General features: G+C 42.7%; 1 protein-coding gene across 1 annotated transcript in view; it reads left to right on the forward strand.

The window, feature by feature from the left end:
• Positions 1 to 25,826, forward strand: part of spns2 (SPNS lysolipid transporter 2, sphingosine-1-phosphate) — a gene marked incomplete at its 5' end in the record, with an annotated part of 73,848 nt that overhangs the window by 24,348 nt on the left and 23,674 nt on the right. Inside the window, 2 exons of the mRNA XM_080040740.1 lie at positions 19,552 to 19,688; positions 23,657 to 23,808. Coding sequence (XP_079896866.1) covers positions 19,552 to 19,688; positions 23,657 to 23,808 — 289 coding nt within the window. The remainder of the gene's footprint in view (positions 1 to 19,551; positions 19,689 to 23,656; positions 23,809 to 25,826) is intronic.

Consider the following 25,826-nt stretch of genomic DNA (forward strand, 5'->3'; position numbering starts at 1 on the left):
GTTAGCAGGGGGGCTGGTGTGGAGCTGATTTGCCCTCTGTACCGTCTATAGGAGTCACCCAGTGGACCGGTCTAGAGAGCTGCTGCTTGTTTGTGTCTAGTTGAGACTCCGCTTGGCCCCTGATCCCCAGGCCCCGACCTCTTCCTCACACCGGCCCCAGGAATGCTGTCTGTGCCTGGGCCTCGGCTGTAGGCACAGACAGGGAGCCTGGGTGTGAAGAGACCCGGGGTAGGAGAGGGGTGATGTAATGAGGGTGCTGCAAAAGGAGAGTTCCCAGTGTGTGTGTGTGCACGTACACTGCAAAATAGAATCTAAATATTACCAAACATATTGGTGTCATTTCTAGTCATAAAGTATCTCATGACACTTAATGTCAGACACAATAAACTAACAAGCAACGTTCTAGTGAGATATAGGGACTAGAACATTAGGATTACAATGCTGGTTTACTATGACAAAAAAAGCTCTTCCTTTACAAATGCTCAATATCAACAACTTCAAATGCTCAAATATCACTTCATCTTATTTCAAGTATAGGTGAGGATTACCTTTCATCTATGACAGTGCCACTAATGTACCACTTGAAATAATCTGTATTACATTTGAAATGAAGAGAATGACCTGTCAGTGGAGGAATCCTGATGATGAGCATTCCAGGCTTATTGTGTCATACAGCTAACACTTCCTTATCAATTGTAAAATAAATCATTTCAAGATCCCTTCTATCTTGAGAGGCAATCGCTTCTTATTTTCATGAAAAATCTTAACAGGTGAAATTCCACTTGTTCCATTAGCAGAGTTTACAAGTAAAGTACACCTTGTATTACATGTTTGTTTGTTTTAACTCATGTATGAAGAGACATTTATTCCAGTGTACATGTTTACAGTAGGCACAACAGGTCCCTTCCGTTTTCCCCGACACCCACTCTTCTGTCTCCTTAGCATGAACAATCCCTGCCTCTGTGTGCACCTGCAGGCCAGGCCAGGCCAAAGCCAGGCCAAAAGCCAGGCCAGCTACATTCTCTGTCAGCTTGGTCCACCTGGGAAGACAAACTGCCAGCATATGTGTTTTACAGGCCCGTGGGCGTTGTGCATTGGCTCAGGCTTCCTCTCTCTCTACCTCTTGCTGCCAGGTCACCCTCACTCTGTTAACACACACTCACCACACACTGCAGGCTTCAAGTGCTAGAAACAAAACCCCAGTCTGACTCAGAATCCCCTTCATGAACTCTGATAGCATTTCTTTCACCCATTCTTTTCTTTGGCTCCTAATCAGAACTACTGCAATGAGACATTTCCCATATCTACAAGGTACTGACAGCATGTTTGCTTTTGAGGGGAAATTCTAGCCTGACTGAGCGTTATACAGAGGAGCCATTCAGACCTGCAAGTGCAAGTGTTTGCATTTTGATTGTCGCACTCCAAGAAATGTCTATTTTGGACTTGAATAAAATATAGTTTTTCAGAATAAGCCAACAAATATTTCAGTGGCATTGGATGATTTTTAAAATTTTTCTTCTGTATTTTATCATCGGGGTGTAGGAATGTGCCAGTCCTCGGCTTGTTATTTAAGATATCTATCCTCCTTTTTCTAGGAAAGAAAAACTTGAATTATCACTCCCCCATTGGCAGTAAAATAAGAAACATGTGTCTTGAGAGCGAATGGCATGCGAATATGAATGCCCTTTCGCACTGCTGTTGAGTAAACTGGTGTTTTATCACGCTCAAGGACGGCCCATGGAAAATACCCTGTGGTGGGCTGTTATTTAGCAACATCAAGCCTTTTTCAAAAAGCAGCTTACACAACAAAAAAATGGACTTGAGGTATGCGCTCATGTCTATTGTGTGTGTGTGTGTGTGTGTGTGTGTGTGTGTGTGTGTGTGTGTGCGTGTGTGTCATTGTTGCCTGAGGAGCGTAATGCTCTCTGTATAAGGGGGATGAGGTGTTCCATAGCTGTCAGTCAGGCTGGGGTAAAAGCCTGGAGCTCTCCAGCCCTGTCCATCATGGAACGTTGGCCAAACCATGGTTTAGACATTTCACCTTCACTGAAACACAGTAAACAAGCTGCGAATTCCAAGCCAAGGGGTTGCCAGTTTTAGCACAATAACCAGCCTAATCGCCCGTAAGAACCATACCACTGGATATAAAAGAACCAGCACAATGGCCAATAAAAACAGTTCAAACTTGATCCCAAATTCATGAAATGAACAGATCAAACAGTCTTGATCTATCCTCTCTTTCTGCTCCTCATCATGTTGCTTAACATTGTGTGTGCTATATTTGTATTCATGGATATACAGTAGAATGAATACACAATCAGGTGACACAAGTTTTAACTGGCGGCTCAGTATTGGGGGAGACACAAGCACCACCTGAGCTCAGCAGAGCTGTCAGAGCAGCAGCATAGTGTGCTGAAATGACAGGTCCGTCTGCTAATGGCCCTCAGCGCAGGGGCTTTATGAAGAGAGTGACACCTACACGCAGCTGTGGACCAGGAGCAGTCCCCAGGGTACAGCAGGACAGCAAAGGTTAATGCAAGAGAGCGGAGAGGAGAGGGGCTTCACCTGGATAGGATTACCTTCGGTTGGGGAGGACAGGGGGGGATGGAGGGTGGGGGGGGGGGGATCGAGCTGCTTTGTTAACCAGACAGTGAAATCTGTGAGAGACACTTTCTCCTCCTGCTAATGGGATAGGTCAGTGTGGTTGTATTTACACTGAACTATATCATTAACAGGAGCAGAAAGTATTCCTCAGAGGTTTTGCTCTTAGTGTTAAGCGCCCGGAGTGATTCGCTGCATACGTCCGCGCAAATCAGCAGTGTAAAAACCCTCCCTTTAGAAAACAATTGAATGGATATTTATTTTTTAGGTTAGCATTTATATATATGGAGAAAAGGTGTTTCTGCTGGCAACCTCTGCAACAATACAAGGCTGACTTCTGCTACAGCTACGTCTCCTCCAAACTCCTTGTAGTGACTGTGCTGACCGCCATGACAGACTAAATCAGTACCTCATGCAACCACCAATTCGGGTCGGACCCGTGGTCGTTATCTGCATGTCATTCCCCTCTCTGCCCCATTTCATCTCGGTCTTTCCAAACTGTCTAGTAAAAACTTTAAAAAAAGAAGTATAAAAAAAGAATATATATATTGAACTATTCCTTTAACGTGCTAAGGGTTATTGTAAGCAAGTGCTTTAAGGTGAATCTGAAAAAAAAATCCTTGTTGGTTTGAATGAAATCTGGCATGGTAATTAGACAGTGTAGCATGGGAGCAAGAGTTATCAGGGTCAGTTGGACTGGATGGACACAGTGCGGCTTAATAAGGAGCCGGCGCTCAAAACAGCTCGCATACTGTCTGGACCCCCTGTCCTGTGTGGGGCTGCCCACCTTGTCTGAAACAGGACACCAGCACACAAACACATGCACGCACACACACACACACACACACACACACACACACACACACACACACACACACACACACACACACACACACACACACACGTGCAGGCACCCACACCAACAGCTCAAAACTCAGAAATCTGGTCAAAACAGTTGCCTTGAAAATTGGAGTTTTCCTAACTGTTCCTTTTCACATTGAGCAGCTGGCTTGAACCTGTCTATTCACTGGCGCTGACGTGTGGCCAGTTGTGTAGGTTCATGTTCATTGCCTGTCAAACATTTATTAATTTTTTTGACACATTGGAAAGTGGATCTATCAGTGCTTGATCAGCTGTTTGGGCCACTCACAGCTGCTCCTATTCTGTCTGCTGCCCTCGTTGGTATCCCTCTGTACCTCCCTCTCTCTCTCTCTCTGTCACTGTCTCTCTTTCTCTCTCTCTCTCTTTCTCTCCCTGTCTCTCTCTCTCTCTTTCCCTCTCTCTCCCTGTCGTTCTCTCTCTCTCTCTCTCTCTCTCTCTCTCTCTCTCTCTCTCTGTGGACGGTTTGGCAGCTGTTGCTGTCTTGTTGTCACTCCCCCTGACACCTTAGAGGAGACGTGGGGGAAGAAAGAGCCCACCTGTGCCTCCCTCCCTGTGCTCATGCATGGCGGAGAGGGTTTAATCTTCTCCACCATTGACTCCGGAAGCCAAATAGTTGCGTTGCGTTGGTGTTCAGCGGCCCCTCTTTACAGCTTAGACGAGAATAGCAACGGTGACCTGATGATGTGTCGACATCCCAGTCTGTGTGTGTGTGTGTGTGTGTGTGTGTGTGTGTGTGTGTGTGTGTGTGTGTGTGAGAGAGACTCCATCTCCGGCAGTTTTTTTTAGGCCACCTCTCGGAGGAGGGCAGCTGTTGGGTGATGATTGGCACCCTGCTCCCTGTCTCCTTTACCCACGAACCAATAGCAACACAGACGAGTGACTGCCAGTGCAATTAGGATGTTAAAGCCAATTTAACAAGCAGGCTGTCAACCCCCTCTCCGTGTAAACGTCACATCTAGACCTCTATTCGCCCCGCCCTTGCTTTTAAACGTGACACAAACTGTACACAAACACAGTGACAGATTGGAAATGTTGCCTGTTGTTTCATCATATTTTGTGTGCTCTTGGGAGTGATCAAGCATTTATGGTAACAGGATTTTTGGTGACATTTTTCCTGGAAGAAAAAAAATAGATGTTGCACACAGATCGATTGCAGGACACGACTGGGCTCCGCTCTCTGTGCTCCGAGTGCCATCAACAGATCAATGAGGAACACACGCACACACACGCACAGACACACACGCACAGACACACACAGACACACACACACACACACACACACACACACACACACACACACACACACGCACACACACACACACACACACACACACACACACACACACACACACACACACACACACACACACACACACACACACAAGCGCCCGTCCTGGTCGAACACCAGTGCTCCACTCATAAAGCAAGTCAAGGTCAAAGATAGGGCTGCTGCTTGCTTCAGTCACCATTAACAGAACGTCTGTATGTGTAAGTCATGCGTGCTTGTATGAGTGTGTCTAGCTTACATCTGCAAAATAAATGAAATTTCACTGAATCTCCAAATGACCTACTGCAATTTACAAATCACAGGAAGGTGCTAAACGTGTGGCAATATACCTTTATTAATTGAAACATTGGCAGGCTTCAGAGATGTCCTGTCTAGGATTTTAAATGATACATAACAAGTTAAATTGAGTATTACCTGGAATATTGGACGATACAATAATTTTACTGCAAAGATATACTTTAGAAATGGAAAAAGTCAGTTGGGTCACTTCCCCACAAAAATCACACCATAAGTCAGTATGTTTTTCAATGAATAATTAGATTCATGATGTCATAGTGAGCATTCTCTCTAATGTCTCAAATCATATCGCAATTGCAATATCAGTCACAATTATCACAACTAGATACAGCTCTGGAAAAAATTAAGAGACCACTACAAATGTTCAGTGTCTCTCGCTTTACTATTTATAGGCTTGTGTTTGAAGAGAATGAACATTTTGGTTTTATAATATAAACTAATGACAACATTTCTACCAAATTCCAATAAAAACAAATTTTTTTGTCATTAAGAGCATTTTCAATAAGTTATGTAGAGATGAAGATTTAATACAAATCCAGACTGTTCTCTTAATTTTTTCCAGAGCTGTATTTCTTTCTAAATGGTGCAGCCCTAGTCTAGCTTTCATATCCTATACGTCCTAATAACGCGACTAGCCTACAAGAACACTCACTGTCACAATCACAGAAAAAGCAGAGACCAGTCATCTGTCATTTCAGCTGGTTGCATTTCTTTAAGTCTAACCCTGCTCCTGTAGTAACTGATGGAATATAACAGGAAAGACAAACTCAGACTCAGGCTGTAGCTGCTACTGAATCTCTGCTCGATGCCTTATGAAACCATCCCGGGAGATAAATCACTGCAGCTTGGGTGACTGACTGCGCATCACACTACTGTTCCCCTGTTTCCAGAACCAGAGCTAGGATCTTTCTTTATTATAACCATATGTGTTTTTCTTATAGTATGTGTGTGCTGGTAATGTGCAAAAGCTGGTGTTCCACTAGTGCACTCTTGCCAGACAGCCAGCCAGCCAGCCAGCCGGTCGGCCTGGTGTTTGAAGCGGCGTGTCATTTTCCCCAGCTGCTCTGAGCAGGTATATACACTGGGTATGATTTCTGCTGTATAGCTGTGCTGACAAGTTATCCGCTCTCACAGTAACCGAAAGGAAAGGAATAAAAAAAGAATAAGGGGCTTTAAGTTGGCATTATAGGCAGCGCTCCATGGTAAGCTCCTGCAAGGAATTCTAGCTGCTGAGTTTGACTGGAAACGGTTTGCTGGGGTGTTTCCCAGGCTCCATGTGGGCATTTATCAAAACGCCATACACCCAACACATCGGTAATCTAACCCTGGTGAAGACTGAACGCAGAGGGGGTTAGTGGTTGAACAGAAAGTCTGAGGAATGCAGAAGTGTTTCAGAGTGCCACACCAGTTGGGGAATCCATGGAGGAAGCAGGGATGTAATGCGTGAGAACGTCTTGAGGGTTGGTACGGCTCTGGTGTCCTACTAACACTGAAGTTATGTGTCACACCCAGGCACCCAGGCACACAGGCACACAGGCACACAGGCAGGCCAATGCATCATGACAGGAAGGAGTAGTGACAAAGCTGAGGCTGACACTCCCAGCACACCTGAAAACACTTATTTTTTTCTAGTAATGAATATTGATTTTCTTTCTCTCATACTTATTTCTTTTGAGTATGGGGCAGAGAGAAGAGTGAAATTACCCCGCTCCATAGAAGATACACAAAGGTCTTGAATGAGACCCAGAACTCCAGTAAACAGCATTAGATTGTGCGTATATCTATCTGTATATCATTTAATACGATTCCAGAGATAGTGAGACACCTCCAGGCTGTCTCCATAGCCCCAATTTGGCAGTAAACGTACAATACCATTTAAACCTCTGTATTACAATAATTATCAACCACACTGGGACATAAGAATTAATGAAAGGAGTTGCCACCCAAAGATTTATAAAAGGATCTATATAAATAACAAGCATACTTGTGTTTTACTTTGAAGGTGTGTCTCTTTTCCTTCATTAAGAAGACAATGAGGTTTATGCTAGCTGTCACTTCACTCACTTCATTTACGAGCCGCTGCTTGCCATCGTGTCCACACTGTGTACATACATGGACATGATCTGTTTGAATCAGGATGCCTGTGGCTTCTGCTGTAGTGACAGTAGGTTGCCATGAGTCTCTAAAGGATTCTCTATGAGCATCAGAATTGAAGGGCTTTTATTATGAAAGGTTTTGACCCTGTTGAATGTGGTTTTGTCACTGATTTAGTTGGCAGTGTTTCGGGGGCGACTGTGGCTCAGGTGGTAGAGCGGGTCGGCCAATGACCGAAGGGTTGTCGGTTCGATCCCAGCCCTGCCCATGTGTCATGGCTGTTGTGTCCTTGGGCAAGACACTTCACCCACCTTGCCTCGTGTGAATGTCGATAGTCAGCCTGCTATCGGTGTATGAATGTGTGTGTGAATGGTAACGTGTCACTGGGAACAGGTCTCCCTTGTAAAAGAGTCTCCGGTCTCAATGGGATTTACCTGTATAAATAAAGGATAAATAAATAGAGGGCAGATCCATTCATTTGGTGCGATCAGTGGTCTGCAACTGCATCCATGCATCTCCCGTCGCAGTATACTACTTGTATGTGTGAGACTACATGGTGTTAAGTTCCTTCACTGTGAAGGCTTCAGAATGCCTGACATATTCTGTGTGGTTGAGATATCCCTGACAGTGGTATGTGACGGCTTGGATTACCTTGTTGTATGTCATCACAAGGGTTTGAACCGGTAACCTTAAGAGTAATGATAAGTTTGGTTCTCACGCCGTGTGTGTGTGTTGAAATGACAGATTCATATGTATTGTTTGTATGATCGTTAAGGTGACTCACCAACAATAATGTAGTGACACAAAAGAGATGTCACCTTAAAATCTAAAAATAGCAGCAGCCAAATCTCACATCCATTTAGAATGAACGGCTGTGCCCAAAGCAGGGCTTGGTATTGTTCGCAGTTCCCATTTGAAGCAGTGATTTATGTGATTGACACTCTTTGTTGTGAAGTAATATTAACAGCAGTCCCTTCCATGAAATGAATTATGTAATATATGCGCTTAAATGACAAACCAGTTAATATTAGGCTAGGCTTGAGGGACCTTCTTTGTTCTATCAAGTTATAACAGTTGTGTTTTACTGACTGAGTAAAAGTGAAGGAGGAAGGGGAGAAGTGATATTTATGTTACAGTTTCTGTGTTTGTGATTGTGATGAAAACTGTCACCTACACACACACACACACACACACACACACACACACACACACACACACACACACACACACACACACACACACAAACCTGGTCCACACACAGTGCACAGGTCAAAGTGACACTTGGGCACCAGATGACGGGTCCATAGAGCCTGCAGACATGCACAGACCTGCAGCTAGAGGACTTCTCCTATTCCTCTAATTCTGTCTCTCTGTGGCAGCTGACGGACGCTAGAGAATTCTTTACACTGTTATCCCTCATTGGTGAGACGTTGGTCTGTCCTAACTGGCAGGTTTCACAGCTGCAACTTCAGGGACAGTGGGAATTACCCACATTGCAAACCTAAAAAGATGACAGGGAAAGCAAGGGATACTCAGAGATCCAAATGGATGAGATTTGGCTTTTAGGGGTAGCATAATAATAATGATTCATTTCGATGTAATGTATAGCAAGTTCTGTTCAATGTTACTAGTTTCAGATTCCAATGCTTACTTCATTTAAAAAATTTCAAAATCATACCCTGAAACCGTATTTTTGCCTCCATTTTGCATTGCGTGAAGTAGCACTGTGCCACTTGATGTTAAACACAAAACAGTTTTTTAGATTTGAAGCTGTAGGGCACCTGAATCTGTGACGACCTGTTCACCTCAACAATCAACACGTCAGAGGCAGAAGCTTCAAAGGATCGCCTAACAATCAGCAGACACATATTTTGCCGTGTACATCTGCACCGGCAGTATAGAGGGGATTATGGAGCATTCAAGCACTTCTTTTAAAATGAACTTTCTGTCAGTCAACTTCAAGATGAAATGTGAAATATTCCGTACAGAGACAGACAAAGTGTCTCAATGGATCAAATGGGCGGCTGAGCATTAGGCTTCCCACACACAGCAGGATGCAGGGCCTCACAGGTGCTCCCTCCAGGGGTTAAACTAGTGTTTCATAGGGTAATGTATGAGTGGACATCAATCACACACACACACACACACACACACACACACACACACACACACATGCAACATACGTGCGTCATACGTGCACTCCCCCTCATGCTGTTTTTACAGTGGCATTGAATTATAAGTGGTGAGTCATCCCGGTAGGTTTTGTTCTGCTGTCCTATCAAAGCGAAGCTGGATGTCCGGTGTTTTCAAGTCCCCCTCCCCCCCTGTGTGTGTGTGCTTGTGTGTGTGTGTGTGTGTGTGTGTGTGTGTGTGTGTGTGTGTGTGTGTGTGTGTGTGTGTGTGTGTGTGTGTGTGTGCGTGCGTGCGTGTTTGTGTTTGTGTGTGTGTGTGTGTGTGTGTGTGTGTGTGTGTGTGTGTGTGTGTGTGTGTGTGTGCGCGTGCGTGAATATGGGTCTGCCAGTGGTTATACAGCTTGCTCAATTGTATTCAGTTTTTGAGTTGATGTTACACATTCAGTGTCTTGACTATCTACGCCGACAAACAACACGCTTCTGACAGGCTCCACTGTATCATATGTAGGGTCATCCATGTGCCCTGTCACTTTATGTCTGTACAAACTTATATATAGGGATTATTTGACTGTAAAATGTCTACCCAAAAATGAACCACAACAATAATCATCAGACTGCCTAATGGAGCCATGGAGACGAGGAATATTAAAAAAGAACCAATATAAATTCAACGATTAGGTGCCAATTTATAACTGCAGACCTAATGGATTTGTTATGTTAAAATAATAAGATCCCAAAAAAGATAGTCATTTCAATTGCAATAATGTTTTAAATATCAGTGAGATATTTGGTGAAAGGATTTGCTCCAGGAAGGGCTTTATATAATGTATTACACCACCAGGCTGACAAACAGGCTTACTGAATGCACGTTTGACTTTACATATCCGGATGACAAAAGAGGTAACCAGCGGACAACATGATTCACCTGTGTCGACAACACAGCAATGACAACACAGTAATGTTACACTGAAATACCTGACTCCAGTGTCTCAGAGTAGCAGTTAGTGTGTCTGCTGTTTTGTTGACTTCCCTCACAGCCTTTGTCCTCTCATGGAATGTGCTAAAAACTATGTTTAAATGATCTAATTTCTTCTCGCAGAGAGACGGTGAGAAATATGCACAGAATCTCATTTAGAGTTATAAAGAGCATCCTCCGAACCGGTTTGGCACTCCTTTACCTGATAGGCACGTTAAAGACTGGAGAACTTTAGAATGCATTGTATTCTTTGTGGGGAAAAAAAGTTGGAGTTTATTTCTCTGGACTGCTGTTATCTATGCTGTCAGAAGTAGACAGTGAGTTCAAGAGACTATTTTTTGTATTTTTTTTGGGGGGCGTCAAACCCCTGGCTACAAAGAGAATGAAATAGATTAGAAAGAATAATGATCAAATGATTCGCTCTTGGCTTGAAAATCCAGACTCACTACTTCTATGGCTTCAAACAGGGTCCCTGTAGTCAGATGACGTGACAGTAATACATGACTAAACTGTTCAAACAATTCAATAAGGTTACAGTGATCTCCATATTTACTGCATAGCTTAGTTTTGAGCGGACATATTAATTTAATCACAATTTTTCTCTCCATTAATTATCCAGACAGCTTGTTTTCATAACTTGTGCCTTGGGGGTCACCAACACAGTGCCCGCGGGCAGGGCCGACGGACTGGGGGGAAAAAGTGATACAGTTGTGGGGGGGCCCAAGGCAGAGGGGGGCCCATAAAAAAGAAAAAAAAAAGAAAATATATATATTTTTATTTTTTTAACAAGCTAAATGTGGGGCCCCGATCTTCGAAGGCCCTGAACAATGCCATTCCAAAAAAATAAATAATTGACTGGCTCGTGATAGGCTCCTGACCCTTGCAAGGAGATCAGGGGCCTGCGCATGACTAAGGCATGTGTGCGGGAGAGTAAGCAGGAGCAAGCCGACATTGAATTTAACTGGTGGCGAAAATAAACGCAGCGATGTTTCTATGGGGATATTTAGCTGTACAGAAATAAGTGCTGGCAAAGCTAGGACAGTTTAAGACTCCACATCACTGTGGCAACACAACCTATCTATCAGCTCAGACAGCGCAAAGAAAAGTCTGATGAATACATGAGAGTGATGGCTCCTGCAAGTTTCAGTAAGTTTAAAGAAGTGCCACACTGTTACTGTCTTTGAAATGCATTTAGACATTTTAAGGGGAAAACACATTGTATTTATTATTTCAACTATTGAGTTATTTATTTGTAGAACAGCATGCTAGTGTAGGCCAACAAGATTTATTTTCTGAATTTTCAATGCTGCTTTATTTTTATGTTTTAAATTGGGAAAGACATGTTCCAAAACGACCTGTATTTAAAAAGAAATCAAGCAAGTAGGCTAATAATAACCATTAATGAATTATAGGCTATCACATCACAGTAGTAGCCTGGCTCCGCCCGCCCGCCTACTTCCGGCCAAATTTCATTTTCCCTTCAGTAGTCAGTCTGGGTGTACAGCGCATTTCCCAGATTCTCCGGAGAATCTACAGCCGTCCAATCAGCGAACAGAGCGAGTGGCTGAGAACGATGACGTCGAAGTCACGCTCCAGTTTCAGTTGAATGCTGCGTTCCTTTATACTCGGAAGAAGGAGATTTCCGACTTGGTAGTTCCGAGTTCCGACCTGTCTGTGTTCCAGTGCATCTGCTCGCGAAAGTATGGACACCTAAAACCTTTCTCATCCAAATAACTAAACGTTAGGCTCCAACCAGTTACTGTTGCCAGGTACCGGTAGATTCATAGACTACAATATGTAGTGAAGTCGGAAATTTCCGAGTTCCCTGTCCAACTGGAACGCACCGTCAAAAGCCGGCTCATGACACACGTGACGACGAAACGTGATGCGATTGGTTGGCTAATCCAGAGTGGCACTGGGCAGATCCAATAGTTTTAAACTTCAACAGACACCCGCCTCCAAGTGAGTGAATGTTTGCCAATTACAGCACTTCCAGACCTTCTGTACAAATTAAATTAAGTACGATGGTCTGGTTGGACCAGGCTATCACAGTAGGCCTATTGTCCACAATAATCACAGCCCCCCATCCATAAAGGAACTTTAAAAAGTTGAATTTGCACTTGATGTGCCTACACAAGTGTATGGTCTATTATTTGTATTTAGTGTGTCTGCATAGTATTGCACCAAAACATTAGAAGTTTTCTTTAATTGTGTTTTGTACTGTCTGTAAAAGTATACCTGCACATAGCAAACAAAATTGCACAACTGTATTCAAATAAACAGTTGTTTATTTCTATAGTGCGCATTGGCATCTTTGAGCATAATACCCCCAAAATTTTCGCGCCTCCAGTGACCCTGGCCAGTGACCACCTTGACTAAGACATATTATGGGGGAAACACCGGTAAAAGTAATGATTTGGTCATTCATCAGATGAAATATTGTGGAGTTGTCTGGCTCAGAGAGCCATGTGTAATGTAAGACCGCTTTTCAGGGGGCCCATCAGGACTTTTTGTATAGGGGCCCAGAATTTGGTGCTACGCCCCTGCCCGCGGGCACCAGGCAGCCCACAAGGACCATATGAGGCGCCCGCAGGCCTGTTCTAAAAATAGCATAATAATCTGTTTCCCACCTTTTTTAAGTCATTATTGATCATTATTGTGAGAAATCATTAACTTGATCAGTGTCTTTACATAGATGAATATCATTAATCATTAATAATAATATATAACTAAAGGCAAACTGGGTAAATTTGTTATTTCAGAAGAGTGTATCAAACTGGGTGCCCTTCGTATGACTCAGTACCCATGAAGTAGCCCTCAGGTTCAAAAAGGTTGGTGACCCCTTATAGCTATCAGATAAAGAGTAGCTGTAAAAGAAAGGATTGTGTGTGTGTTAAGCTAATAGTAGCTAACATGGCGCTTGAGACTTGTGATAAAGGCAGGATGTAGGGTTGAGCCGACTTGTTTAAGTTGTCTACGGTTGAGTCACTTCCTTCAGACATACCTGGCTATGTGATGGTGCCGTCATTGTCACAAATAGTTATAATGACCTGCCCTCAGTGAGGACTGTTATCAGAATTAAAAGTCAGTGAATTCAGGATCAGACAAAATCAAAGAGTAAGGAGAACTCAAATTTTCCAAGGCATCTGTCTTCGCTAGATTTTTTTTTTTAGTTTTGAGGCCAATTCAAACTGCTTAACTAATTATCTTTGGTTAAGATTTCATTCATGTGTAATGAAAATTCAAATTTTTTGTTAGTTCAGTCTAACTGAGAATTTCCAAAAATGACAGTTGAGCCTGTAACTAACTATTTGTCAAACAGAAAAAACACAGTCCAAGTCGTTCAAAATGATTTTTCAAATATTAAACAGTGTTAAAATGGTCTGGAAAACTTTCTGAACAAAAAATGATACGTTGGCACAACCTTACCTTTATTGAATTCTTGAATTGTTGTAGAACTCAAAATTTAAAGTTACAATACATATTAATGATAACTTATCTCGCCAAAATATCATTAGAGTTGGCCTCAAAACAAAAAACTATCTAGTGACAATAGATCTAGTCTTCCTAACCTTATCATGTTTACAGTGCATCCAGCATTACAAGAGAGCTTATGCTTTATCTGTAACACTGACCAATCACATCATTGCTTTGAATACAATGATGTTTATTTTGATCTGATCTGATCTGATCTCTCAAAAGTTAGACAGGAGATGCATCAGTGTAGCTCAATAGTATAAGAACCATTCTACTCCTACTACACTAAAAATGCCGATTGAACATGTTACTGTCTGGAAAGCAGTCAAAGCTGACCATACAGATGAGGTTATGAAAACTGGTCCTCCCCTTTGGCCTGCAGTGTAAACACACACACACACACACACACACACACACACACACACACACACACACACACACACACACACACACACACACACACACACACACACACACAGTATGTCTGCTCCTCACTGCTGATTATTTCTCACATATGCACTCTATTTATGAGAGATTGCCATCTCTGGTGATGAGCCAAGGTTGATCTCACACAAACACACACATGGAACTTTGCGGTGTTTCCACTGCATAAACAAGAATAAACAGAGAGACAATGGCTCTCACCGCAAGAATGTGACTGGTGAGGACGGGCGACATTTTCCGCATGTTTCATATTCAATAGCTGTTTACTGTATGTGTCAGTCAAAGAGAAGTAGTCACTCCACTTCCTGTTCCTGCTACCTGTTCAACAGTGATGGCCATATAAGGTAGAAAAAAATAAAAATAATAATTAGTCACATCCCCTGACAATTCCAGTTGTAGCCTTTTTTCTATAAAGACTTCACAAGAGTGTTGAAGGTGTAACCTGGCTTATTGTGAGTCATGTTTTCTTTACTTTACTTTAATGTACTTAAATAGATTGAACATTTATTTTCTCATCATTGAGTCCATTTCTTGCTAATCAAACATATCGGACACAACGTCTCCACTGCCCATTATGTGGCACGCATAACAATCTGCACTGTGACTTTAACAAACCTTGAAAACATTAAAAAAAAACATGTGATGTAGTGCCAAGGACAAGTTTTTGAACACTATTTAAAAAAAAATATTTTAAGAAAACAGAATGGATTGTTCAAAATGAGTTGGAGCATTTCCCGGGAGGACATCTTTGCCTCCGAAGCATGACAGATCTCTTCCTCTGGCCTGCTGTAAGGGTTTTGCAAAGAGACAGGAGAACAGTGGGGTGGTTTCACAGACAAGTCTTTATAGTGACGGGGGATTTCCTGGGAGCAGAGGAGGCTCCATGAGGGGTTACATGTGATATTACAGTGTGCATCTGGTGGCAGGGACAGCATGTGCCTTATATAATACAGATTATTCCTACTGTATATATGCACAATCTGCCAATACATTTATATAATGAAACATTGGATTCATTACATGAAAATGCAATCATGAAATATTACTGTTGATTTCAGTAGGATGAATTACAAATACATTTTATATCAAATGTTCTAATATAGGAGACATGTTGTCCCATTGTTCTAAGCAAAAGGCCTGTTACAGATGTTCTATTCTCTGCTAGATGTATCATGTAGGTTGAAACAGAAGAAGACAACCTATAGTGTATGCAGAGCACAGCAGGGTCGTCTGTCGTCTGTGGCTGACTCTAATTGGAGAGAAGTTTGATGGGAGAAAATGTTGCGATGTTGAAACTGACACCTTGATTCTGTAGAAGGTCGCACCTGTTTCTGCTCCCGACAGAAACACCATGGCAACATTCCCCTGTTCCCACTTCGTCAAGTGAACAAAGCTGATTCTTATTGTACGGTCCAATTAAAAGTAGCTTCTAGAGAAGTGTGTGTTTTTTTTCAAGGTATCTACCAAAGGAGATAGTAACTCTTTCGTGGCCAAGTACAGTGTCCTCTAGATCTGTGCTTATACACTGAGGCCTAACACACACCCAGCATGAAGCATATTGTAACTAATAATGCAGCAAGGTTAATAAGCAAGGTCAACTCTGAATAAATGCAACCACACAGTCAAGGCCTTATTCTCATGTGCCGACACTGCAAAGAGGTGATAATGAGCCTTAACAAAGTGGCCTATAGCTTATCAACAAATCACATATTATACTTGGAATAAGACACACGCACAGGGAGATAGTGGTGTGTGGTCCTGCTAATGACCAAAAATAGGCCAGCTAATGATGTGGGAATATGTATTTCTGACAAGCTGCTAAACAGCCACGGTAATGATCTGTGGGGCCCCCTGGCTTAAGACAAAAAAGCCACGCAGAAGCAGCTGCTGCTGGCTGATTGTGGACCTCACCCTCGTCTTATCTCCAGCGTTTAGTGTGCACTACACCCTGCTCCTCTATGTGTTCTGTGTGTGTGTGTGTGTGTGTGTGTGTGTGTGTGTGTGTGTGTGTGTGTGTGTGTGTGTGTGTGTGTGTGCGTGCGTGTGTGTGTGTGTGTGTGTGCGTGCGCGCATGCCTGTGTGCGTGCATGCGTGTGTGCGTGCATGCGTATGTGTGTGTCTGTGTGTGTGTTGGTGTGTGTGGGTGCGCGCGCATGGTTGCCGGTGGCCGGACCCACACTGAGCATTCATCAGAGTCATTAAGCATTACACAACAGACCCGCGGCACTTCCAGCCACAGAATGGCTCATGATGGATGGAACAGAGGAAGAGAAGGCAAGCGACAAGAGAGTGAGGGACAGAAGAAGAGAGGGGATACACTGTAGAGTTGAGCCTGGGAGAGACTGAGGATCTGTAATTGATAGATAAAGCAATCCCAAAGCCATAACTGTAACTGATTCATTCATTAATAGTAATTGAAATTAGTATTTAAATTACATTTTTATATTAGATTTCACTCTCTGAAATGGGATTCTTTTTTTCTTTGTCTCTAAAACACACAATGAGAGGACACACTGGAGGACACCTGTGTGTTTTTACCAGAGAGGGTAAACCTTAAAGGGCCAGGTCCACTAAGAATGGATTGTGCACGCTAATAACTGCATGATTTCAGATCAATAGCACCCGCATTCTGCCCTATTATATCCTCCAAATAATTTGCAGTCATTATATGCCGGCACTAACACACCCACCCACAAGGTTTGACAGCTGAGTGCAGTTCACATTCCTTTTGCGTTCAAGTGAGTAAGCGGATCTCTTTCCCTGCAGCACTATTACAGGTGGCACCTTGCACTTTTACGAAGCATTAAGACGGTTGTGAATTAGGTGGTATTTGCAACAAGGCTTATTTGCATAAAGGGAACATTTTGAGCAGAATTTTGGAATAGTCCCTATTTACGAACATACAAAAGAAACAGGGACACCCAGGACTCTGTCTGGCAGTGCAGTTTGTGTGCATTTCACCCTTGCGTGTGATTTGTTAATTGAACGTCATCTTTTTCTCTCATTTGCACAGGTGGCTAAAGCAGCGCAGTCCTATTAATGGAGTTCTTCTGGGATATGATCAATTCATTTGGAGAAATATCTCATTTTTGTTTATCAGGATTGAAAATAGCCATTGGTGTTTCAGAAATGATTGAATGACAAAATGTGGGAATTGCTGTCACCACGATTACCACTATCATTTCCATGCGATTACATGTGATTACACAGAGTAATTTGTGATTACATGTGATTACACAGAGAAGAGTTTGCTGCTTTATAAAAAACAAGTGTATTCAAATAAGTGCTCTTAATCTCATGTGCTATTGGAAGTTGTTTCTGATGTGCACCCTGCTGTCATCCATTTTTTTTTCTTACATATACACCTCCGGAGACGACTCCTAATGTTCAGTGTCTCTCGTTTTACTCTTTAGAGCCAGATGTTGGAGTAAAATGAACATTTTGATTTCACAATATAAACTACTGACAACATTTCTACCAAATTCCAATAAATTTTTTTGTCATTAAGAGCTTTTTCAATAAGTAATGTAGAGATGAAGATTGAAGAAAAATCCAGACTGGTCTCTTAATTTTTTCCGCGGCCTTATATTCCTAAAAACAGGACATCTTCTTTTGTTTTTTTTCCTACCATAATATCACATGCTCCAAACCACAGTTACTAGAGGCTATAATCTGATTATTGTCCCCCCTGTCCTGCTGGTTGGCCTCAGCAGCTGTAGGACTGCCATGCTTGCCATCTTATATAACGTTCCTCTCCTCTCTCTCTCATCCCTCCTTCCTCTGGCTGTGTGTTTATGCTGATGATGTGTCAAACACTTGCAGCCTGCCTCCCCCACTCCCCCTCTCCCCCTCACCGCTGTCAACAGTAACATCTCTGCCCCTCTGCCAAGACACAGAACAACAGTTTGAGTGAACATTAAAAATGCAGCTGTTTGGGCTCGGTGCTCCTCCACATACATATTGTTTAAAAAGCCCTGAGAAAGGGTCCAGTCAGCAATTTGAGCAATTAAGCAATAAAGAGGAAGACATTTTAAAGCAATTGTGTTCCATTCACTGGGACATGAGCCAAGTTGTAAGAAATTAAGATGGAGGAATAGTGAATGGGCCATGCAAGCGGCCACACTCCCCCTCCCTCCCTGGAAGAAACAATCAGGGCTGGTATGGGACATTGTGCTCGCATCTGCTCAGTTTAAGGCGAGACACTGCAGGTGAATTGGGGCAAATTTTTTGTTTTTTTTAATATTATCAACATCATGAACATTTAGATTACTTACATACTTAATATTAATTGATGTATTTTTTCAGAAATGTTTGGATAAATATGCATATTTGGCAATTTGTGCAAATTTTCATCTTTTTAAAAAACTACACAAGCTAGATGTCCAATAAAGCCAGAGTTTAAATATCTGTTTGATTTTTTACAACATAGTATTGATCAAAGTTTTAATAGAAAATATTTTGGATACATTTAAATAAATCAAAGATGGTTGTCGGCTATAGGAGAAATATACAGATGCTAACACACTAGGTTTAGTCAAATCAAATGTACATGTTGGACCTTTTATTTATACTAGATGAAAAAAGACATGTCAAAAATCTCAGTATTTGAAAAACAATGTTTAAGCTTGCAGTGTCTGGCCTTCAGAGCTGCTGGATTTGGCCAAGTCCTTCTTCTACACTTTTTCTTTGTTCCTTTTTCTTGTTTTTATATATTGAATCCTTCTCGACCCATATCCCCTTTCGCTTTGACATCATCTGTGTTTTTACATTGTGTTGTAAGTATAGTAGAAGTTGGCTATAATGGTATCCTAATTGGTGGGAGTTGAATGGAGGTGTCCTCTGGCAGTCCTCTCACTGTCTCTGGGCCCCGGCTGCTATCACACAGTGGATCTGGACAGCTCTTGGCTTAATAAGGGGGGACCTGGAAGCTGACATGCTTGGCTTAGTTCTATTGGAATCGGAGGATGCTAGTTACTTTATTAGTCAATGGTTACATTGAAATTTGTCTTTCCGCTTATCCCCTCTCAAGTTACCGCACTTCAGAGGGGGTCAGAGCACAGGGTCAGCCGCAGTACAGCGCCCCTGGAGCAGTTTTGGGGTTAAGTGTCTTGCTCAAGGACACAATGGTAGAGATGGTGGGCACCGTAGATGTAATACCAGCCACAACTAGTTTTACAACTAACACCCTCCTGTCCGGTGCCGGGGATCGAACCAGCGACCTCATGTTTACTGGTCGGCCACCTCTAGGCCGTCCTACCACCTCAGTGCAATAACTAACTGTATCAACTACTATCTGACTGAAAACAGATTTGTCATGATTCTGTCTGTAACATTCCCATTTTCTTCTCCCGTCTCTGCAGTCTTCATCTGCAGCTTCATGGTGGCTGCTCCAATCTTCGGTTACCTGGGCGACCGCTTCAACAGAAAGGTCATCCTGAGCTGTGGCATTTTCTTCTGGTCCATTGTGACTCTGTCCAGCTCCTTCATCAGCAAAGAGGTAACCACATCTCATACAACATCTGTCTCAAACAGCCACAGCTCAAGAACTATACAGCATAACGCTTCTATTAGGCCTGTGACGAGATGAGCTATAATCATTCTCTTATGTTCTGGATATGCTTGATGTTAAGGCATGTGAAATGAAATGATACGCTCGTTAAGTCAAGACACCCACTTTGCCTTAGTGGACATTCTTTATGTCTCCCTGCCTGCGCTCTCTCTCTCTCTCTCCATCTCTCTCTCTCTCTCTCTCTCTCCCTCTCTCTCTCTCTCTCTCTCTCTCTCTCTCTCTCTCTCTCTCTCTCTCTCTCTCTCACTGGCTACCAGCCAATCAACTAATGAAGGCCCATGCCTCAGCCTTGTCTCAATTACAACCCCTTTAGAAAGATAAGGCTCTGCCGTTGTTCCTCTGCCCCCCTTGACAAGTGGATTTAGATTTGGTATCTTCCAAAAGCCCCCCAGTGCTATACCATTACTCTTCTGTGGGGGGAGGGGTATCCCACTGACAGCAGCCATCACATTACAGTAGAAGGCTCTGTGCATGTACATGTGCATGTGTGTGCGGCTTTTATACAGAAAGACCCTACTGTACAGTGTTGATGGACAGACGCATTAAAGATACAACTCACGGATAATCTCAATCTTTTTTTTTTGGGGGGGGGTGCTCTAACCACTACACCACGAGCACCCCCCCCCCCCAAAAGTACATTAGTTAAATGTATGCAGAGCTGCATGCTGGAGGCCCACAGTGTCTTCTCTTCAGTGAGTAACCACGTTCCCCTCCGAGGCTCTTAAACTGTGGAAGAAGGGATGACAGCTCAGAAGAGAGGATGGTGTCAGGGGGGGACAGTCCCCTATAGACCCCTCTGCTAGGAGGCAAGATGGTAGCCATGTGTCTATATGAATAAACGAATGAATGAAGTTTATTTTTTGTGTCATGCCACACAATTGACCAATTACAAGACACAATTTGTAATATAATACGATAGATCCGGCGACTCCGAATAAGCAAACTAAATAGAAATTAGACATATTTCTCTAAGCCCACGTCTCAACCATCACGAATGTTCTACAGTATTTGTTCAAATAGCCAAGGTAACATTTCTGTGTCCCGCATATCGCAAATCATCACACATCGTGATAAAATGGACAGTACAAAATCAAATGAATTTCAATTTTTCTCGTTACTGAGCTCATAAAAGTTACACAGGATAACATACAAGCAGGGCGGATACATTAGCTTGTGGCTAAGATGAACTTAAGGGCCTCTTTCCCATTAGACAAAATGCCACTTAACATGCTGATAAGGAGATGAGTGGTCCTCAGCACGCACAGTCCTTTGGCCCTTAAACTTTCACTTCACCCCTTAAGACATGTTCCAGAGTGTGACAGTCAGATGTGAGCAGGGCTGGATGGATGCCTTCTTATGTAATAGAGCAGCAGCACGGGGCCTGTCGCCATGAGAAATGAAAGACATGACATGTAATGAAATGTTAATGACCACTTACAACCAAGTATCATTATGCACTGGAGACACTCTGGGGGCATTCTGAAAGGATTCTGCTGCAGATATATAAGGAGTTCAGATCTTATGTAACAGAAAAAAACAGACATTATTTGAAAATGCATACTGTTTTTTTTACTGCATAACCACAAAAAGAATATCCTCCAATGTTCACTTCTTAGCCCAAAGGTCATTTTAAATTTAAAACACATTGGGGTACAGTCTATTTAAACTGTTTTCCATTCCAATGAAGCGCATGACTCGTTTCATTAACTTTCACCTCATGAATATAAAGAGTGTGAGACAAGGATAATGACCAGTGAGCTTCATGCTTCTGTTGTAATAAAGCCTGACTGGGATGTTATGATCATTTAGTGTTTTTAATGACAATTTTATGTATTAAATACATTTTATCTACAACCGTAAGGACAGATATGACCTTCCTTTGTCAAAATCGCATAATGAAGTGGGCCGATTGACACAGTAGCCTACTCTAATGAGTGTCAAGCCTTCTAGGTCCTGTTTAATAGATAATTGCTTATTGTGTGGAGAAGGTTAAGTGGTAAAGAACACATTTTTTTCCTAAAGCGTTTAAATTCTTTAAATTATGTTTGAGATGTGCATAAATGTTTTTTTAAAGTTAGTGCTAATTAGCTAATGTTAACATGTAAGCAGACACTTAAATGAGATGGTGGTGAACATTAAAAGCATTAGGCTAAACATTGACATGCTAGCATTGTTATTTTGTTAGCATTTTATAGCAGCTAGGCATTAGCGTTTAGCTGAAAGCAGCACTGTGAATAGGCTATGCAATAGGTCCAAAACTGTGTGTGTGTGTGTGTGTGTGTGTGTGTGTGTGTGTGTGTGTGTGTGTGTGTGTGTGTGTGTGTGTGTGTGTGTGTGTGTGTGTGTGTGTGTGTGTGTGTGTGTGTGTGTGTGTGTGTGTGTGTGTGAACTTGTACAGGAATCTTTGTGAGGACCAATGTAAGCGTTTAACCATCGGAGTGAGGACAATTTTTGAAAAAGAGGACATTTTGGCTGGCCCTCACTTCTTTAAAAAGGGTCATTTAAAACTTGGTTTTAAGGTTCAGGTTAGAATTATGTTTAAGTTAGGGGTTTGTGTGAGGGTTGGAGTAAGGCAAATAGTTGTGATGGTTAAGGTTAGGGCAAGGTGTATGCAATACATTATGTCAATAAAGGTCTTCACAAAGATAGAAGTACAAGGATGTGTGTGTGTGTGTGTGTGTGTGTGTGTGTGTGTGTGTGTGTGTGTGTGTGTGTGTGTGTGTGTGTGTGTGTGTGTGTGTGTGTGTGTTTGTGTGACCTCATGTCCCATCCAGCAGCATGAAGCCTGGGGTGACAGCTCAGGTCAGACCAGGGTCCACTGTCTTACTCTGTCACTGTTCCTGCTAGCTACAGCACTTTCATTAATCTCCTTTCACGGCTGAAAAACCCGTAGCAGAGTTTAACCTTATCACACTCACGCTCACATACACATACAGCCCACAGTTACATTATAATGGCCCACTATGGGCTGGCATATGTTAAAGATGGAAATAGAAAAAAAATATCCCAGCTAATGTAAAGCAATGTGAATGTAAGAGAAGGTCAGATTAACATGCTTAGAGTATACAGTACAGCACCATTAACAATGACAACACATGCAACTCATTTTACCCATGCATGCTTGCAGAGTAGTGGTCAACATTGGTAGTGTGCGTCACTGCAGTGTGTGTGGGAGGGGGGGATAGCAGATTTATTTGAATCATCACCAGCAGACATGGGAGGCCATATCCAGTGAGTAGTAGTTGCCATGGAAACAGTTAACAATCCAGCTGCCTACACAGATGCCCCTGCCGGTGTGCATGCTCCTATTAAAGCCTTTTAAGTATATACTGTATCTTATTTATTTATCCGCTTGTCACATCTAAGGGAAGATAATATGCCACTAAAACTGTATTAGGATTAAACATACGCAAATGCTTTTTGTTAATTCATTGATTGATTTGTTATATAGTCATTAACTTCCCCTATGCTTTCGCGGCAATGTGCCACAACATCTCAACATTTGCATCATTGTGATGTAGTTGTGTGACATGTGTCTTGGTCAGTTGTCCAATCAGTGTACATCAGAATGTCTAACATCTTGGTAGATAGACATATCAGAAAACACAGAAATGATCTGTGAACAACCATTTCTGTGTAGGATTGTTTCTAGAGCTCTAGAGTCACACTGACATGCAAGGGAAATGAAAAGTGGGAATGCTTCCAGGGTTGTGCAATAAAACAAAACAACACAAAATAATATTAACGAGTGGACAATCAAATTAATCGAGGCACTAAAAATAATGTACAATAGTAAAAGCAACTTCTGAGTAATAATAATGGAACTGCGGTTGACTAAAGTGTCTCTTATTGAGCTCGATATATTTTTTTTTTTTCCTGTCTCTTTTTCTCTGCAGTACTACTGGCTGTTTGTGCTCTCTCGGGGCCTGGTGGGTATCGGAGAGTCCAGTTACTCCTCCATCTCCCCCACCATCATAGGAGACCTGTTCACCAATAACAGCCGCACCATGATGCTGTCTGTCTTCTACCTGGCCATCCCCCTGGGGAGGTAAGAGACACACACACACAGCCTCTACTCTTCAAGCAGCCGCCTGGTAACAACTAGATCTGCTATCTATTTTGGGAGAAAAAAAACTGAGTTATTATTAAACTTCCAATCTCCGACCTTTTCACTTCATTCAATCAGGAAAAGAGGGCCACAGGGACAACACAAACACATCCCAGTTATAAAAGATGAATGTACCAGTAAACAGTGTATACTACACAGGAGCCATTTGTGGTTTATCGTTTTACACAGGCTTTGCGAGCATCTGCCTACATGCTGTGCTGGTTTCTAGCTTCTGCATGCAGGAGCGCACACGAGGAAATGCTAATATAAGGGGAAACATATACTGCAGTCTCTCCCAAAACACTGCGCACATACTAGCATTACATTAATGTAACCCACAACATGGCACTGTTGCAGAGCAAACCCCCAGTGATGCATGTTTAAATAACTAATGGAGTGTACTAATAGATGGAGTTTTTTAATAGCGGATGGCTAAATGAGGAGAGGAAGGAGTGAACTGCCCCCTCTGAGCTGAGTGGTAGCGTTATGAGCTGCCAAAATGTTTGGGTCACCGTAAACTGCCCGGCAACACACAGACAATAGAAGGTGAAAGAGTGGTGCCTCAGTAAAGTGCACTTTAAAACATCCTATACAGTCTCCCACTTGTTTGTCTGCTGGACTGGAGGTTGTTATGACTGTTTCCAGGAAATGACCTCAGGAATCACACCGGATTCCCAGGAAATGGATTCCCCTGCTCTCCTTTTTTCAGAATGTTCTGACCTGGCCCCGACCACAGACAGACAGACAGGTTTCTATAGGACGCCTGTGTTTGATGTGTGCATATTTTTCACACTAGAGTTTTATTGTTGGTGTTGAACTTTCCATAAACACTCTCTGGGCGGACTCTGATAAGATTAGCCAGTTAGTCACTCACTGGAAATATCATATGCTGTCTGGGCCCGTTTATGCTACGCTGTTATTTTTGGAGAACTAATCATGGAAGCACGACCGTAGACTGATCCTTCCCTATACACTCTGAACGTGTAGGTGTGTGAGTGTGAGTGTGTGTGTGTGTCTGTGTGTGTGTGCGTGTGCGTGTGTGTGTGTGTGTGTGTGTGTGCGTGCGTGTGTGTGTGTGTGTGTGCGTGTGTGTGCGTGTGCGTGTGTGTGTGTGAAACTAGTAAATCACGTATTGGCCCTTCAGCAGCCAGTGCTGATAAGAACCAACTGTAAATTCTTTGGCCGCACCTGATCATCAATCTACTGCTTCAATCTGCTATTCTATTCCAAAGGGAAAGCGGTGTCTCCTGGGCCGGCCAGAGGGCTCTGCACATGCACACAGACAGGTCCTCTTAGTAGTGTGATTTACTTATACAAAATAAATCTAGGTAATATTTTCAGATGATTTTTTCTGTCCATCCATTCAGCTCTAGTGCATAAGGTCAAGGTGATGGCTAACCAATAGCAAAGACTCACCAACTCCTTATGTTCTTGTGCAATGCTGTGGGGAAATCAATGCTCACAATACATGACTGTCAGTCCTCTGGCGCTCAATGCCTTTGGGTTTTACTATTCGTCCTTTAAATGCTGATGCTATCTAGCAGCAGAGGCCTTATCGCAGCATAGGGGGCAGCTTTATCTGATCTGATCTGATCTAGCTACATTACTCCGCAAAGCATTTCACTGTTATTTCTCTTCTGGACACAAAACGCCGCTCCGAACTCAAGTCAAATGTGGTGAAATTCAATTGATCAGCCCTGTTAGCACTGCAATCATGTTGCTTTCATGGGCGCTAACTTTGCACCTGCCTTTTGGGTGACTACATGCACAAATCACTCACATCATTCCACAAATAGACCAACCGGTGCTTTGATCAGTTCCGCTGTCATAATACTCTCCCATGTCAAGTACCCAAACACTCAGCGCGGCTTTAATCACACTACAAACAGGTTGTGTGTGGTGTAGGCGTATGAAAATGACAGACGCAGCTAACTCAGGACACTCATGACTCATGATAT

The sequence above is a fragment of the Ammodytes marinus genome (genome assembly GCF_949987685.1).
Source record: "Ammodytes marinus genome assembly, chromosome: 14".
NCBI lineage: Eukaryota > Metazoa > Chordata > Actinopteri > Uranoscopiformes > Ammodytidae > Ammodytes > Ammodytes marinus.